Source organism: Morus notabilis, unplaced genomic scaffold, assembly GCF_000414095.1.
Source record: "Morus notabilis unplaced genomic scaffold, ASM41409v2 Scaffold1087, whole genome shotgun sequence".
NCBI classification, from domain to species: Eukaryota; Viridiplantae; Streptophyta; class Magnoliopsida; order Rosales; family Moraceae; genus Morus; species Morus notabilis.
This window is the reverse complement of record NW_010365208.1, coordinates 21083-35071: the sequence shown is the minus strand read 5'-3', so window position 1 is coordinate 35071 and position 13989 is coordinate 21083. Positions and strand designations below refer to the sequence as shown.

The 13989-nt window shown below is 38.2% G+C and overlaps 2 protein-coding genes across 3 annotated transcripts; both read right to left on the bottom strand.

Annotated features, from left to right (window-relative positions):
• Positions 1-636: 636 nt before the first annotated feature.
• On the bottom strand, positions 637-9762 carry LOC21386018 (amidase 1). Of its 2 annotated transcripts, none has more exons than XM_024171856.1 (9): positions 9227-9267; positions 8947-9099; positions 3342-3466; positions 3129-3254; positions 2799-2981; positions 1914-2061; positions 1644-1812; positions 1095-1229; positions 637-968 (listed from the first exon to the last, which is right to left on the bottom strand). In XM_024171856.1, the coding sequence occupies exons 2-9, from the start codon at positions 9090-9092 to the stop codon at positions 822-824; spliced, it is 1179 nt and encodes a 392-aa protein (XP_024027624.1). In that variant the 5' UTR covers positions 9093-9099; positions 9227-9267; the 3' UTR covers positions 637-821. The 2 variants fall into 2 exon arrangements, with proteins under 2 accessions (XP_024027624.1, XP_024027623.1); XM_024171855.1 differs by lacking the exon at positions 9227-9267 and adding an exon at positions 9511-9762 and having other exon boundaries at positions 638-968.
• A 778-nt stretch (positions 9763-10540) lies between these two features.
• On the bottom strand, positions 10541-13989 carry LOC21386017. Its single transcript, XM_010107538.2, has 6 exons — positions 13894-13989; positions 13722-13750; positions 13576-13631; positions 13362-13474; positions 10999-11060; positions 10541-10881 (listed from the first exon to the last, which is right to left on the bottom strand). The coding sequence occupies exons 1-6, from the start codon at positions 13963-13965 to the stop codon at positions 10581-10583; spliced, it is 633 nt and encodes a 210-aa protein (XP_010105840.2). The 5' UTR covers positions 13966-13989; the 3' UTR covers positions 10541-10580.

Here is a 13989-nt window from a genome sequence, read left to right as displayed (position 1 = left end):
AAAGTACTATAAATCAAAGTTAAAAGGAAAAGAGTTTAGGAGGGAAAGTGGCCATCATTTTTGAACAACAATTAGACAAAATTTTACACTAACAAGAGGCAAATTTTAGTTTATAAGGATTGAAAAATCTTAGACTAAGATTAATTAAACAATTTTTTTCGTTAATCCTTCCTTTTTTTTTTTTGATATATGAATTAAATTCTCAAATAGAAAAATAGTACGTTGGAAACTTTGGGAGAGGTATTTTTCATTCGGTAGAGCTTGTTTGTCAATGGTACAAAGACAAATGCTCCCTTATCCAATGTCATTAGGTTAGTTTGGTCCGTTAATTTAGAGATGCCAAAAAAAAAAGAGTAAATATATAACAGACAATTAATTGTTAGCCCAAGAATGACTACTCAAAAAGAAGTGAATTGGATATTAAAAAAATATGTTTTTACAATTATTAAAACTTTAACCTAAGATATTATTTTAGAATATTCTTTCTACAATATACTTAAATAATTTTTCAAAAACTAGTTTAGGTACGTGATGCACATATTGAGTTGTGATTGAAATTTTTATAGCGTAGAATACGTACAACAATAGGTAGAAAAAATAAAACAAAAACTTTACTCAGAAATTCAATATATATATATATATAAATAGTAGAATAGCTTATATGATCAAATACATGAAACATTCTAAATTATATTGGGGAAAGCTGAAGAGAATCAATCTCTAAGTAAATGTAAATCCATTCTGCTGGATTAAGTTTCTGCAGAGTGTATCTTCAACTTTGGAGCAAAGCTAGAGCTTAATAAGAGACAAGCTTTAGTAGCTCATGGTCTTATGGCTAATCCAACCTGGTCTTTGAGAGTATCATAAAGAGTCTCAACAAGACTGAGGAGGAACCCATCTGAGCCATGTTTTGCCAACAAGGAAATTGACACGGGAAGGTCATCATACTTCCCTAGTGGTATGCTCACCTATTAAGTAGCAGAAACAACTTGTGAGCTTTTCCAAGAAAAAAGTCATGCTTGGGAAAGGAAAAAGATAGTGACGTATTAAATATGTAAAAAAACATTCATATTAATGAGGAGAGAGAAACAAACCTGGCAAAATCCAGACACTCCGGCAATTGACAGCAGGCTAAACGCTCTGGCACGAAATACTTCGAGCGTATTTGCAGGTGCTTTCAGTTTTGGTGGCGGTCCAGGAACCGTCGGAATGGCAAGGACACCATAATCCTGGAAGTAAATCAATGACAAACCCAAGTAATGATATAGGAAAAAAAAAAAGTGTCTGCTTCTTTTCGCTACAATTTGCTTGTTTTGCAAAGAAAAATGCTTGGAAGCACCACCGCTATTAAGCACTATAAGTTTATAACTAATAGAAGGTGGACGCCCCATGCTCTTAGATCCACCTTTTATAAGTAAGTGTATGGTGTTCAACACCACCAGAGTACGAGCAAAGCTAAAAGGAAAATGCAGGGTTCATATTCTTCCATGCGATTTTTCACCAGGCATTCGATCAAAGACATTACAGGAGTTCCAATATTTTGCTTTTTAAGCATAACATGTTAGAAATCAGTTTTTGGTATAGGATTGTTAAGAGTTCTAAAATGTAGAATTCTTGTCTAATGAGAAAAGATTAGAGAGTACCCCAAGAAGAGTAGTGAGAGCTGCATATAATTCCTTTTTCACACTGCGGCAGACATCAATTTTTTCATCTGTCATTTGAAGAGCTTCCCGTACACGTTCTGAGATCCCAGGACCTAAATCAGGCTTGACTGTTTTGATCCATTCACCATGGTTGTTCCTGAATTCACATCTACACAACATGGTATAATTTCTTAAATTTTTGTTTAGCAAGGAGACATCGAACTAACTTTATCATTAAAGCCAGTGAGTCGAGCATAAGAATCTCTCTACCTTTGAAGCAAACGCATAGCACTTGATAAGGCTGCCAAGGATGGTATATTATACTCTTGTTCTGCTTTTCCTTCACTCACAAAACTTTTTAAACTTGGAACTTTGTCCTTGACATAGTCCCCAAGGCTAAGATGCTTTACAGTATGACCTACATTAGCCAGAAAAGATACTCCTAACTCACTGAGAAACAAAATGATATAGATATAAACGACAGGCCTGAATACTAAGAACAATGAAATTCTTCGTCATTATCACATTTCTGATTACCCCAATCTTTCTAAAGCATTTGCCAAATATTCTCTGAAGAATGCCCCAGATTTTTGTGCTCCCCTCGTTAATAGAAATTTGTGGGTCTTTTTAATTGCAATTTACTAAGTAACCGGCTCTTATAGGTAAAATAAATATGTGCATTTTTTTCTCTCTTCTGGTGTTTCTCCAATTGGGTTTTGGCTAGAAGGTTTTTAACGAGGTATATTTTACACTCCAAGATGCGAGTCATGACTTCATGATTTATCTGATGGAACTAATTATGGTTCTTTGTAATTTTCTTTGAGCTTTGGTTTTATATTCGTCTTATTTCCTTTTTAGGTGGTTTTCTTCTTTGTAATCATGTAACTTTCTTAATTCAAAATGGGGGACTTAGTGCGGAATATGTACTTTAGTGGATGTCAACCTGGTTGAGATGTGCTAATTATCTTGATGTTAGTTGTTCCCTCTCTCTAGTTTATTAAAATTAAAAAATAAAAATAAAAAACCTATCCTCTGTTGCATATTGAGAAACAAACACGATCTAATTAATGACCAATTTGAGGTGGTCCATAATCCATGAAGTATATAAAACAAATAAAAGGACCATACTTCTACACATTTGATCAATATACTCACCACCAAATAACCTCTCTACTGATTTAACAAAAGCCTCTGCCACTCGATTGCCCGGAGTAGTTGAAAGCTGGAAACAGTCTTCTGCGATGATCAATTGTGCGGGTCTCACAGATTCCACATTTGGCAATTGCAGCAGTACACTTCCAACTCTTTTCAAAAGCACTGGATCCCTAGCAAACCATCCTAAACCAGAAGTGTGTCCAAAGAATTATTGTTGAATATATGTTAAATAGACTCTAAGATTGTTTGTTGGATTTGAAAACAGTTACAGGAATTGTCTTGACCAGGTTGTGAATTTCAGCTGTACTCAGAACCTATTTATTTCCTTACCAATAGTATCAAAGCTTTGTGCCATAGGAATAACTCCAGAGGTGGAAATCACATCATGGGAAGGCCTAAACCCGAAAATTCCGCAGTAAGATGCAGGAACTCTCACACTTCCTCCAGTATCAGTTCCTGCAAAATGGAGAAACTTTTGCTCCAAGGAATTAAGGTTAAAGCAAGAAAAAACTAAGAGAGCATGAGAGGAAAGTACAACTTTACCTAAGGAGAAATCAGCAAGGCCCGCACCAACTGCGACGGCTGATCCACTAGAAGATCCTCCGGGCACTCTATCTGGTGCCCATGGATTTGTGGGGGTGCCATAATGTATGTTTTCTCCATTTATACTGCCAGTGTATAGAGCAATTGTATTGTATAACTATATAGTATAATGAGAAAAACTGAGGGTCTTTAATTGAAAGAAGCTTGAAAAGTCCTTTTAATATTTAAGATACCATTCTAAAACCACTTGAAAACAAATGATGTTATTTTGCAGCTTATGTTCCAAAGCATTGACGATAGGAGATAAATGTGGAAAAGAATAAATGATTATATTTTATTAATCGCATTTACACGAGCCTCTAAAGGGCTATATATATACACGGATAATGGATAAGAGATAAGAGGAGATAGAGACTTCCTAGGAGATAGACACTTCCTAGAAGAGATATCGTAATATCCTAACTTGTTGTCATCCGAGTCCCTAAAATCTAGGGATTAAGTGTTTTATCCAATTCCTACAGTGTTTATCCTATCTCTAGTACCTATTTCCCACACTCCCCCTCAAGCTGGTGAATAGGTGTCTCTCATTCCCAGCTTGGTAGTACTGTCTTGGAAGGTAGCACTATTGAGTCCTTTTTGTAAAAACGTCTGCTAGTTGACTTTTTGTGGAGACGTATGGTGTGCAGATCAACCCGCTTTCTAGTTTTTCCTCGATGAAGTGCCTGTCTATCTCAACATGTTTAGTTCGGTCATGTTGCACCGGATTATGTGCAATACTGATTGCTAATTTATTATCGCAGTAGAGTCTCATTGGTCCACTCCATTTAATCTTCAAGTCTTCCAATATAATTTTCAACCACAACAACTCACAGACACCCTGCGCCATTGCTCTAAACTCTACCTTTGCACTTGATTAGGCTACAACATTTTGCTTTTTACTTCTCCATGTCACCAAGTTGCCTCTAAGGAATGTGCAATGACCTGAAATAGACCTCCGATCCATGGGAGAACCTGCGTAATCTGCGTCTGTATACGCTTCAAGGACGAGCTCATTGTCTCTTTTGAACATGATCTCCTTCCCGGGATTAGCTTTCAGATAATGAAGCACTTGGTAGGCAGCTTGAAGGTGAATCTCCTTGGGATTATGCATGAATTGGCTGATGACGCTCACTGAATATGCTATATCTGGCCGAGTGTGAGCAAGGTAGATGAGCTTCCCAACTAACCTTTGATACATTTCTCTGTCTACTGCTCGATCTTCAATAGCTTCTCCAAGCTTATGATTTGCCTCTATAGGTGTTGTGGCCGGCTTGCTTGCGAGCATTCCGGTTTCTCTGAGAAGATCAGTGACATACTTTTGTTGCGAGATGAATGTGCCTTGTCTGGAATGCGTGACCTCAATCCCAAGAAAGTATTTCAACCTTCCCAAATCTTTAATCTCAAATTCTTTCATCAAACACTGTTTTAGGACTTGCTGCTCCTTCTCATCATTGCCAATTACAATAATGTCGTCTACATAGACTATTAAGGTTGTGACTCCCCGTGACTCTGAGTGCTTGATGAAGAGGGTGTGGTCTCCCTGACTTTGCTTGTATCCAGTGGCTAACATTACCTTGGTAAATCTTCCAAACCAGGCACGGGGTGATTGTTTCAATCCATACAAAGCTTTCCTTAACTTGCATACCTTGTCCCTTTCAACTTCTTCAAACCCAGGTGGGATGCTCATATAGATTTCCTCTTCTAAGTCCCCATGAAGGAAGGCATTCTTCACATCGTATTGTTGTAAGTTCCAATTAAAATTGGCAGCTAGTGATAGTAAGATCCTGACGGTGTTCATCTTTGCAACTGGCGCGAAGGTCTCTTGATAGTCAACCCCATATGTTTGGGTGTACCCGTTGGCAACTAACCTTGCTTTGTAGCGCTCTAATGATCCATCTGCTTTGAACTTCAAGGAGAAAACCCATTTACACCCCACTACTTTCTTCCCTTTTGGAAGATCAACTAACTTCCATGTCCCATTTTTTTCGAATGCATCCATCTCGACTCTCATAGCTTTTCTCCATTCTTCCTTAGATAGTGCCTCGGACAAAGTGTTTGGAATAGCAGTTTCATTTAAACTCGTGAGGAAGTTCCTATGGGATGGTGAAAACTTTTTGAAGGATACAAAATGAGATATAGGGTATAGTGGTCTTTTGGTACACTCTCGAGTTCCTTTTCTCACGGCTATGGGCAGATTTTGGTCAAAGGTTTGAGATTCCGAAGATGGGTATTTGTTTTCTACAAGTAGGGGTGAAGTAGGTTCAGATATTGTTACCTCATTCTCAGAAGCTGGGTTGAAGATTTGAACTTGTGCTGATTCGAGAGTTGGTCCTTGTCGCCTTGAGTATGTCTTCCCTTTTCCAAATCGTATATCATCAAGAGTCCTATTTTCAGGTGGTACTGGTGACACAACAGGATCAGGAGGTACCGGTTATGTGTTTGAGATAGGTGATGTTGGGTTTTGAGGATGGGAGTGAGAAGGAGATGGTGAATCTGTTGATAGGTCAAGTAGGAATGGATCCTTATCCTTATCTTCCATAATATAGGACTCCCCCTGAAGATAAGGTGTAGTGAAATATGGCTAGTCTTCTGCAGATGTGACATCAACCAAGACAGAGTTTTCTGGTGGGTGGATGAAAGCATTTGTAACCTTTTTTTGTGGAGGAGTATCCTATGAAGACACATTTGACTGCCCTAGGATCTAACTTGCCCCGATTGTTGCTATGGATATGGACAAAGGAAGTGCACCCAAAGATCCTAGGTGTAAGGTTGTTTGTTGCACTAATGTCGGGATGGAACTTAGAGAGAACTTCCATTGGACTTTTCGACCCTAAAACCCTTGAAGGAAGTCGATTTATAATATAGGCAGCAATAAGAATCGCCTCCCCTCAATAGTGTTTCGGTACATTTTGATGAAATAAGAGTGCTCGGGTAGTGTTTAGGAGATGACCATTTTTCCGTCCAGCAACCCCATTTTGTTGTGGGGTTTTGATGCAAGATGACTCATGAATAATTCCCTCTTTTGGAAAAAAAGAGATAAAACTTGATTAAAGTAGTCCTTTGCATTGTTAGACCTAAACCTTTTTATTTTCGTACCAAACTGGTTTTGGATCATCATATGAAAGTTAGGAAAGATGTTACTCACATTAGATTTGTTTTTTAGCAAGAAAAGGCAGGTGACTCTAGTGCAATCATCGATAAAGGATACAAATCATTGTGAACCAGAAATATTTGGAAGAGTAGAGGGTCCCCATATATCACTATGGATTAAATGGAATGGAAAAGAACATCTTTTATTGCTAATAGGAAAAGACACACGAGTGTGTTTTGCACACTCACAAATATCACAATGAAATGTCCTAATATCTAATCCCTTAAATAAAGAGGGAAACATGATTTTTAAGGTTGTAAAGGAAGGGTGACCAAGGCGGAAGTGGTGCAACCAGATGACATCCTTTTTTGTAGAAGAAAGAAACGAGGAGGGTGAATTTCTCTTGATCATACTTGGAAGGTTTGACATCTCAAGGTAATAAAGTCCATCCTTTTCTTCAGCACGTCCAATCTTCTTCCCTGTATCCTAATCTTGAAATTCACAATAAGAGGGATAGAACATAACATGGCAGTGCAAGTCTTTTGTAAGCTTTTGAATAGACACAAGGTTGGTTGAAAGTTTAGGGACATGTAGAACGTTTTTAAGGATAAGACTAGGTGTGATATGAATATCTCTTATTCCGGCTACTGTGGTTGTGGTTCCATTGGTAACAATAATCTTTTTATTGCTTGGGCATGGGGTGTAAGTGTTAAACTGATTTGAGGTATGTGTCATATGATCTGTGGCTCCCGAGTCTAAAATCCATGCATTCACAAATACTTTATCAGAAACATTCAATCCATAAGAAAATGGAGACTTACCTGAGAGAGCTAACAAACAGTTGTTGGAGGACGGTTTCTCAAGTGTTCCTAGTAGGTTTCTCAATTTGTCTATTTCCTCACTGTTAAACCCGCCATGTTCTTGTGCTGGATCATGATTCTGACTTACTTGTGAGGCCTTATAAGTCTGGCCTTATTATCGTTGCTACTGTCCTCCTTTATTTCCCCACTCACGGCTGGTTGTCGACGGCTTGCCATGTAATTTCCAGCAGCGTTCTCTTGTATGTCTCGGCCTTTTACAGTAGGTACCCCACATGTCATCTCGATTTGCTCCCTTTGACACCTCTGCCTTTCCATGCTCAGCTTTTGGTGGTTGCTCCAAAGTAAGACCCTGTTGCTTGTTACCAGAAGTTGCGAGTGTAGATCCATCAGCCGTTTCTGGTTCAAGCATCACTCCTCTTCGACTCTCTTCAGCCCGTATTAATGATATTGTCTCATTAAGAGACGGTACTTCCATCTTACCTAGGATTTGAATCCTCATTTGGTCGAATTCAGGGTTTAGACCTGCAAGAAAATCATAAACTCAATCTCTTTCTATGAAGGTTTTTATTGCCCCTGCACATCTACTGCACTTTAAGTCAATTACTCGATAATAATCCAACTCTTGCCACTTATTTTGCAGAAAGTTAGCATACTCGGTCACAGTTTCACTTCCCTGTTTTGTGGATGCTGTCTTGGTCTTAATTTCGTATATTAGTGATGCATCATGGACTTTAGAATAGGTTTGATTCAGTGCATCCCAGATTGCTTTTGCGGTTGGTAGAAACATGCATGTGTCGCTGATTTCGGGTGTCATAGAATTCCACAACCAAGACATGATCATGGAATCCTCTTCGTCCCATGCTTCAAAACCACTTTCACCCTCTTTCGGTCCAGTTCCTAATAGATGACTCAATTTTCCTTTGCCTTTCAGAAAAGTCCGAAGTAATTGGGACCACTTTAGGTAGTTTATGCCGTTAAGTCTATAAGCAGTTTGGATATTTTATAATTCTCTCGTGGAGCGCTGACTTTGTTCTTCCTCACGCTGTTCGGCTGATTGAACCACTGGAGTTGAAGAGGTTATTTCTGACATCTCTTAATCTAGATATGAAGTCACAGAGAAAGAGAGAAAACCCTAGCAAAGGAACACAAAAGAAGAAAAAAAAATTGGATAGATAAACGATTAAAAAAGACTGCAATGAAGGCAAGTCAGGGAGAATTTGGCTATGATTGCCGAAGAAGGAAAAAAGGTTTCTAATCCCAGGGAAAAACAAGCCCTATGGCTCTGATACCATGTGGAAAAGAATAAATGATTATATTTTATTAATTGCATTTACAAGAGCCTCTAAAGGGCTATATATATACACGGATAATGAATAAGAGATAAGAGGAGATAGAGACTTCCTAGAAGAGATATCCTAATATCCAAACTTGCTGTCATCTGAATCCCTAAAATCTAGGGATTAAGTGTTTTATCCAATTCCTAAAGTGTTTATCATCCTATCTCTAGCACCTATTTCCCACAATAAATAACATGAAAAGATTTTAATAACCACAGAATAATCCAACTGCCTTTTACTTATAAACATAATGTTATTTGAAGCAAAGTTGTGAGTATTAACCAAACTTTTTCTGATAGAAACGGAAGTATTGTCACCTGTATGCCATTTCATCCATGACAGTTTTACCAACACATGTAGCTCCTGCCCTTAAGATGGCCAGAACAGCTGGAGCTGTTGACGTGGCGGCTGGATGAGTCCTCGCCCAATCAGGATTTCCAAATCCAGTCGTATATCCGTCCATATCAAATCTGTTTCCAAGGTTCAGAGTTTAAAAAAAAAAAAAAAAAAAAAAAAAAAAACAAACCAAATTAAGAAAAACCCAAGAAAATGAGAATTAAGCACAACACAAACAATTCATTAATTACACAGGCATACCAAAGAATGAGGATCCATTTCACAGACATTTTTGCAGGCACACATAGTACGGAGTAACAAAAAAAAAAGCACCCCTCTCTCTCTCTCTCTCTCTGGCTTCAAAAGCACAAACGTAGACACCAGTGGTGACAAGTATAACAACACCCAGTATGGATTTCTAACAAAACTAAGAATTCCGATTAACCCATCAAATGAAAACGTGACATAGTGAGAAAAACGTAACAAAAAATTTAATTAAACATCGAGAAGATATATGTACAGGAGAGAATGACTAATTGACTGACATGTCCTTGACGGCAAAAGTGAGGGAGTTCAGGGGAAGTTGATGGTCCGAAGGGTGTGGTTGGAGAAGGAATTTCTCCATAAAAGCTCCATAATCCAACTGATCTCTTGCCATCTCACTCTAGCTCAATTACTCACTTCACTTTTGACCTCAGGAGACTCGAGAAATTATCAACTCAAAGATGCAAGCAAGCAAAACCGCAGCCGTTTGTAATTTATTTCTATCCAATGGAAAGACGATTCTTTCAGTTTGTGTCAATGACGAGTGTTTGTTTTTTTTATTATTATTTTTTTGGTGGTCCCTATCAGGTTTGAGAGTGCAATGTGCGGTTGACCAACCCTCGACTACTCCGAAAAATCGTGTGGACATGATTTCAACTCTATCAGGTTTGATCACGGGTATACTATCTTTGAAGATTACTAGGACACGAATCTACGACAATCCCAGCCAAAAAAAAAAAAAAGACAGCAATAATAATTGTAATTACAGATTAAGCACAGCTGTTGTTAATTAAGCGCGCTAATCTCTTACTAACGAGAGCAATAATTTGTAAGAAGGACACAGAATTTATAATTGTTCACCCTGAAAGGGAGAACTCAATCAGTTTGAAGTCACAAGTGAGCAAAAAGTTCAGAACCAAACGTCCGTATTGGAAACCTCATTTTGCAGCCAATTAATCACACAGATTATAGAAGTGAGAGTAAGTTTATTCATGTCTATGCTGCTTCAGTTCTTATTTTAATTTGCTTTTTTTTTTGAACCCACAAATAGTCAATGTTCTTTCGATTTCCCTGTAGTGGCCAGAAACCATTCATTTTCTTCTTTTTTTTCCCTTGCAATAAAAGAGTAGTTAATCTCTCTAACCCAAGTTGCTTGAAAACACATCTACATAAGCATGCTGCATAACTTGATCCCTAAAAGGTCAGTGCAGGATATTAAAAGAAATCTATGATAGATGGAGCTTCAAGCTTTTTTGATTTAGCAAAGGCTCCACTTTCTCAGTTCTGAAACCAAGGATTGGAAATGACATCTCAATAAGAAAATAACTTGGATTGTTATAAGAGGATACTTTCAATCATTTTCATCATATTCCTCATCAAATATGTACAAATATGGGATTACAGGTGTATGCTGATGCTCACTGACTTCTCCTTCAGCCTCACTAGTAACGCCGGGCGCACTCCAACCTAGGCGCTGCTTGTAAACAGCGTCATAGGCTTCGATATTCAACCCCGAAGCAAGAAACAATTCCACTTCACTTACAAACCGATCAGTTCTCGCCGCTAAAAAGGGCCTAGCTGCATCAGATGCCAACGATTGGAACTCCTCTCTCACTGCTTCCGGTGTTTTTCTTTGCGATTGTTGTTTACTCCTACCAAAATCCAGGGAGTCAGAAAGGTTCAAACACAGTAATAAGCATCACCCAAATTGATTTCGACGACAGCTCGTATTGAAACAACTTAAGATGCAAAATATCAACAAAAGGCACCTTGTCAGGAATGAATCAATTGTGCCAAGTATGTGGTGCATAATGATATCAACATCTTCCTCCTACAACTAGAAAAAGGAAGTTCTTAAGTCATGAAGAAATGGCCAAATCTATACCAAGGTTTTAAAAAGCGCCAGAGGCGCACGCCTTGAGGCACACCTCGTGGCGAGGCGCTGGAAGAGCGCTTCAACTCCTACGCCTTACAGGGTAGGTGTTGAGGTGTGCGCCTCAGCCACTTGAGGCGCACGCCTTTGAGCGGCGTCCGCCTAAGTGATATAGGGTTTCTGTGGGTTTTTTTGAGCCTAAATGATGTGGGCCGCCGGCCCCAAAGGCCCAAATACCAGAGTAACAAAAACCGAACTAGAACAACAACTTCTCATTCTTTTGCACCTCTCCCTCCTCGCTGTGCCTCCTTCTTCTTCGCACCTCTCCTCACGGGTTCCTCTGCTCCATCAACCAGAACGACAGAACCAGCTCTTCTTCTTCTTTCCCGAAGCCGTGCCTCCTTCTTCTTCTTCAGAAGGTTCCTTCACGGCTTCCTCTGCTCCAACCAGCCGCGGTCGCACCATAGAGGACTTCATAGCAAGCCGACGGCCAACCTTTCAAGTGAGATATATAATCCCTTCTCTTGACCTTTTTTTTTTTTTTTTTTTCCCTTTCATTTTGTAGTAGCATTCTAGCAGAGCAGTGGATCGTGAATGACTTTTTGGGTTTAATGTTTCGTGTTTTTTTTTTTTTTTGGGTTTAAGTTAGGAATTAGGATGAGATCTCCCAAAATGCTAGCGGTAGTCGTAGTGGGAGACGGGATCCGGCTTGAAAATATGAAAAAGAAATTACATCGGAAAATGACAAAAGGACTTATGTTTACCTCCAATGTGTGTTTTGCAATCAAATTATAAAAAGAGGTGTTAAGAGAATGAAAGAGCACATTGCTTGCACTCATAAGAATGTAAAGCCTTGTCCTAAGGTTCCTGATGATGTGAAGAAAGAAATTAATGACTATATGAACAAGTGGGCCGCTAAAAAACAGTTAGCGCATCAGAATTTTGAAGAAATGGTGGATGTTGGCTGTTATTATGGTGATGGATTTGTCAACTCTTGTCAACCGCCGCAAGTGGTTAGTGATAGAGGAGTGGATAGGTTTTTGAACAATGTGGATGATAAGGAAGCAAAAGAAAAACCTTCCCTTAGAACGACATCAAGTGAGAAAGAGGCCCGTTCTCGAGTATGTCTCAACATTGGTAGGTTCTTTTATGAAAATGCACTTGCTTTCAATATTGCTAGGAGCCCCTCCTATTTTAATATGTGTAGATCAATTGGCAACTATGGTAGAGGTCTTGTACTCCCAAGTATGCATGAGCTTAGAACATGAATTTTGAAGGAGGAAGTACATGGATTGTTCATCTTCGGGATGTGAACGCAATTGGAGTACCCACAACCAAGTTCATACCAAGAGAAGAAATCGCTTGACTGCACAAAAAATAAATTCCTTGGTCTACATCATGTTCAACAAGAAGCTAAAAGATCGACATTTGAAAAAAAAAAAAAGGCACTTCAGCTAGATGAGGATCCTTTAATCATTGATGAGTTGACATCTGATGATGAATGGATAGCTAGAAATGAAAATGAAGGCGAACTTCAAATGGAGGAAGCAATTGACAATCTTGACATTGATCTTTTTGAGGATGGAGAAGGTACTAGTACTAGTACTAGAGCTCGAAAAAGCTCTAAAAAGAAGAGGACAGGTTAGTGGCTTGATATGCCTTATGAATTATTAGTTGTCTTCTCTATTATTTACTCTAATTATCATATAAGAGATAGTAACTTAAGTTTAATTTTGATTATTAGGTGATAGAGGCAAGGAGACCATGCAAGAGGATGAAGAAGAAGAGTGGATAGACTCTGATTTTGACACTGACAGTCAAGAATTTGTGGACAATGAGAGATTTAAATTGGCCGATGCTTCTCTTAGTAGTGATGATGATTGATGAGTTGGGTGATTAGGCTTTTAGAAGTGCATTATGAACCTTATGATATTAGGATTTGATAATTATTCAGTCTTTATGTGGATATTTGGTTAAATTTCTTGTTTTTAATTATTATTAAGTATGCATTTATTTAGTTTTTGTTACTATTATTATTTTTTTCTAAATTTTTTATAGGCATTTTTTGAGGCTTACGCCTCAAAGCGCCTTGAGGTTTACGCCTCGCCTTGTAAGGGCAAAACGCCTCGAGGCCCAATTCTGCCTTTTAAAACCTTGATCTATACTATATAAAAGGGTCGATTTTAAGTCAAAAATTTTTTGACAGAGAAAAAGAGATCCTTGTGTAACTTTGTAATTAAACTTATTTAATTCTCGGACCTGTATCAGGGCTTGGATTTCTCTTCTTAACCAACTTTGGAGCCAACGGTTTGGCTGAAGATACCTGTGTGATTTCCAATAACGTTGCACGCTGAAAATGTCACTTAAGCAACCTGATTAAACATAAAGTTAAACTATAAAAAAATGCATAAAGGTGAAAATAATTGTGAGATAATATGGAAAAAAAAAAATGAAATGATAAGAAGCAGAAGACCTGGTTCAGTATAATAACACTGTAATCTGTACTTGTGGGCTTTTGATAAGACAAAGCTGCAATAATGGTCAAACAAACGAATCAAGAAAATGGATATCACAATAGAAATGCAAAAAACAAAACAAAAGGGAACTATAGACGAATACCCGTCCTCAAAATCCTGATTTATGCAATACTGTTGAAAGGAACTCCCATCAAATCCATGAATTATGGAAAAGTTATCTGTCTGTAACATAAACAAATATTTCAACCTTTTTTCTTGATTATAAGAAGCTCTAAAAGTGGTTAAAAAACAAAGAGTAAATAGAAAAATTGAACCTTGCATAAAGGACACTTTAAAGAGGTAAGCTTGTGAGAGTTTTTGCCAGCAACAACTTTGGTCCATTGCATTATGCAATTGTAACAGAACTTATC